We start from the raw sequence: 2,107 nt of genomic DNA, 5'->3' as shown, positions 1-2,107 counted from the left end.
CTGAAGGTGGTGCAACACCAGGGCAACTCATTGTAAAGGTGGGTAAAGCTCTGATCACGATCATTGCTTACTTGGGATTATGAGTAAAATTTGAGGTCTCAGTGAGGAGACCTCAAATTTTACTCCTTTTTACTAAGAGAGAGAGAGAGAGAGAGAGAGAGAGAGAGAGAGAGAGTTTTTTTTACCTTGGGTATAATATATGTTAAAGATACCAAGCTATTTTAAATATAAACCTGGTTTTGTACTCCTTTTCCCAAGTAAGCAAACAGACAAGTCAGTCAAGTTTGCGCCTGCAAGTGTTGCAAGTCTAGCTGACCCTGCTGATAGTGCAGGTCAAGGCTACTCGTGGTAAAGGTAGAATAAGCTCTGATCACTATTCTTAATATTTACTCTTAATTCAAAGCACATCTCCTGGAGGAGATGTATAACATATATATATATATATATACAGTATATATATATATATATATTAGGAATTTAGAAATATTAAATCGTTAGAGGGTGTTGGTATCGAAAGTCATTTTGGCCGTCCGAAGGTTAAAGCGAAAGCGATGGCGATCCTGAAGAAGTTAGTGTGTCGTGGTGTGAATTTGCGGAATAATGTTTCGTATTTTTCATTTCGTAAGTTTTCCATAGCCAGATCTCTTGGAGTACAAGTTACTGTTCGCGAAGCTCTTAATGCAGCCCTTGATGAAGAAATGGAAAGAGATGAACGTGTGTTTTTAATGGGTGAGGAAGTAGCTATGTATGATGGTGCTTACAAGATCAGCCGTGGGTTGTGGAAGAAATACGGTGATAAAAGAGTAGTAGATACGCCGATAACAGAAATGGGCTTTGCCGGAATTGCAGTGGGAGCAGCAATGGCCGGATTAAGACCTGTTTGCGAGTTCATGACGTTCAATTTTTCTATGCAAGCAATCGATCAGGTTATTAATTCTGCCGCTAAAACATTTTATATGTCTGCAGGATTAATAAATGTCCCTATTGTATTTCGAGGGCCTAATGGAGCAGCAGCTGGTGTTGCTGCACAGCATTCACAATGTTTTGCAGCTTGGTACACTCATTGCCCCGGTTTAAAAGTCCTATCTCCTTACTCTTCAGAAGATTTTAAAGGGTTGATGAAAGCTGCCATTCGAGAACCAGATCCTGTAGTCTTTCTTGAAAATGAGATTTTATATGGAGTTCCGTTTGAAATGTCAGATGATGCTATGTCCAAGGACTTTGTTCTCCCAATAGGAAAAGCAAAAATTGAAAAGGTTGGTCAACATATCACTTTGATATCTCATTCTAAAGGTGTAAGGACATGCCTAGATGCTGCCAAAGAACTAGCAAACATTGGAGTCGATTGTGAAGTAATTAATTTGAGAAGCCTACGCCCACTTGATGGGGAATGCATTTTTTCCTCAGTAATGAAGACTCATCACCTTGTCACGGTTGAATATGGTTGGCCACAGTGTGGTATTGGTTCAGAGATTTGTGCAAGAATTGTAGAAGGTCCAGCATTTGACTACTTGGATGCACCTGTAGTTCGTGTGACTGGTGCTGATGTGCCAATGCCATACACTCAGTCTTTGGAAATAAATGCTCTTCCACGTCAGGAAGATGTCATATTGGCAGTTAAGAAAGTACTTAATAAGTAAGAGTATGACTGCTTTGATTTTGATAACCTAAGTGTTTTTCTTCTCAGATGAAGATGGAAAGTTTGGCAATAAGTAAATTAAGCCAAGCAAATACAAGCATCCTAACTCAACTTTGCATATACCTTTTGTATGATAAATAATTGTACAATTGAAATTTATTTATATGTTAATAAGTACCGTTGCTGTAGATAATTGTATAATCTGTTGAGACCCGTGCATTCTAAGTCACTTTTAGATCAAATAAACAGTTTTACGATAATCAGATAGTTTACAGTTTCTGAACTGAACAAATTGTATTCTTATACCAGAATGAAACAATAATGGAATATACGTGTGTATGTGTGTGTGATTTGAAACATTGTGGCCATGAAACCTGATTTCTCCACAGAGTAATGACACTTAATTTTAACTTCCTTATTCTATTGGAAATTCTTCAGAAGGAAGAAATGATTGTACTGAGCTGGTGT

At 37.9% G+C, this 2,107-nt stretch overlaps 1 protein-coding gene across 1 annotated transcript; it reads left to right on the top strand.

Annotated features, from left to right (window-relative positions):
* Positions 1–516: 516 nt before the first annotated feature.
* Positions 517–1,899, top strand: Pdhb (Pyruvate dehydrogenase E1 beta subunit). Its single transcript, XM_090410121.1, has one exon. It carries the CDS (start codon positions 552–554, stop codon positions 1,638–1,640), a length of 1,089 nt encoding a protein of 362 aa, XP_090266247.1. The 5' UTR covers positions 517–551; the 3' UTR covers positions 1,641–1,899.
* The last annotated feature ends 208 nt before the right edge of the window (positions 1,900–2,107 follow it).

This window comes from Typopeltis vanoorti, chromosome 20, assembly GCF_054136105.1.
Source record: "Typopeltis vanoorti isolate ZY-2024b chromosome 20, IOZ_Tvanoo_1.0, whole genome shotgun sequence".
NCBI classification, from domain to species: Eukaryota; Metazoa; Arthropoda; class Arachnida; order Uropygi; family Thelyphonidae; genus Typopeltis; species Typopeltis vanoorti.
The sequence above is the reverse complement of the archived record's forward strand: the minus strand, read 5'-3'. Positions and strand labels throughout refer to the sequence as shown.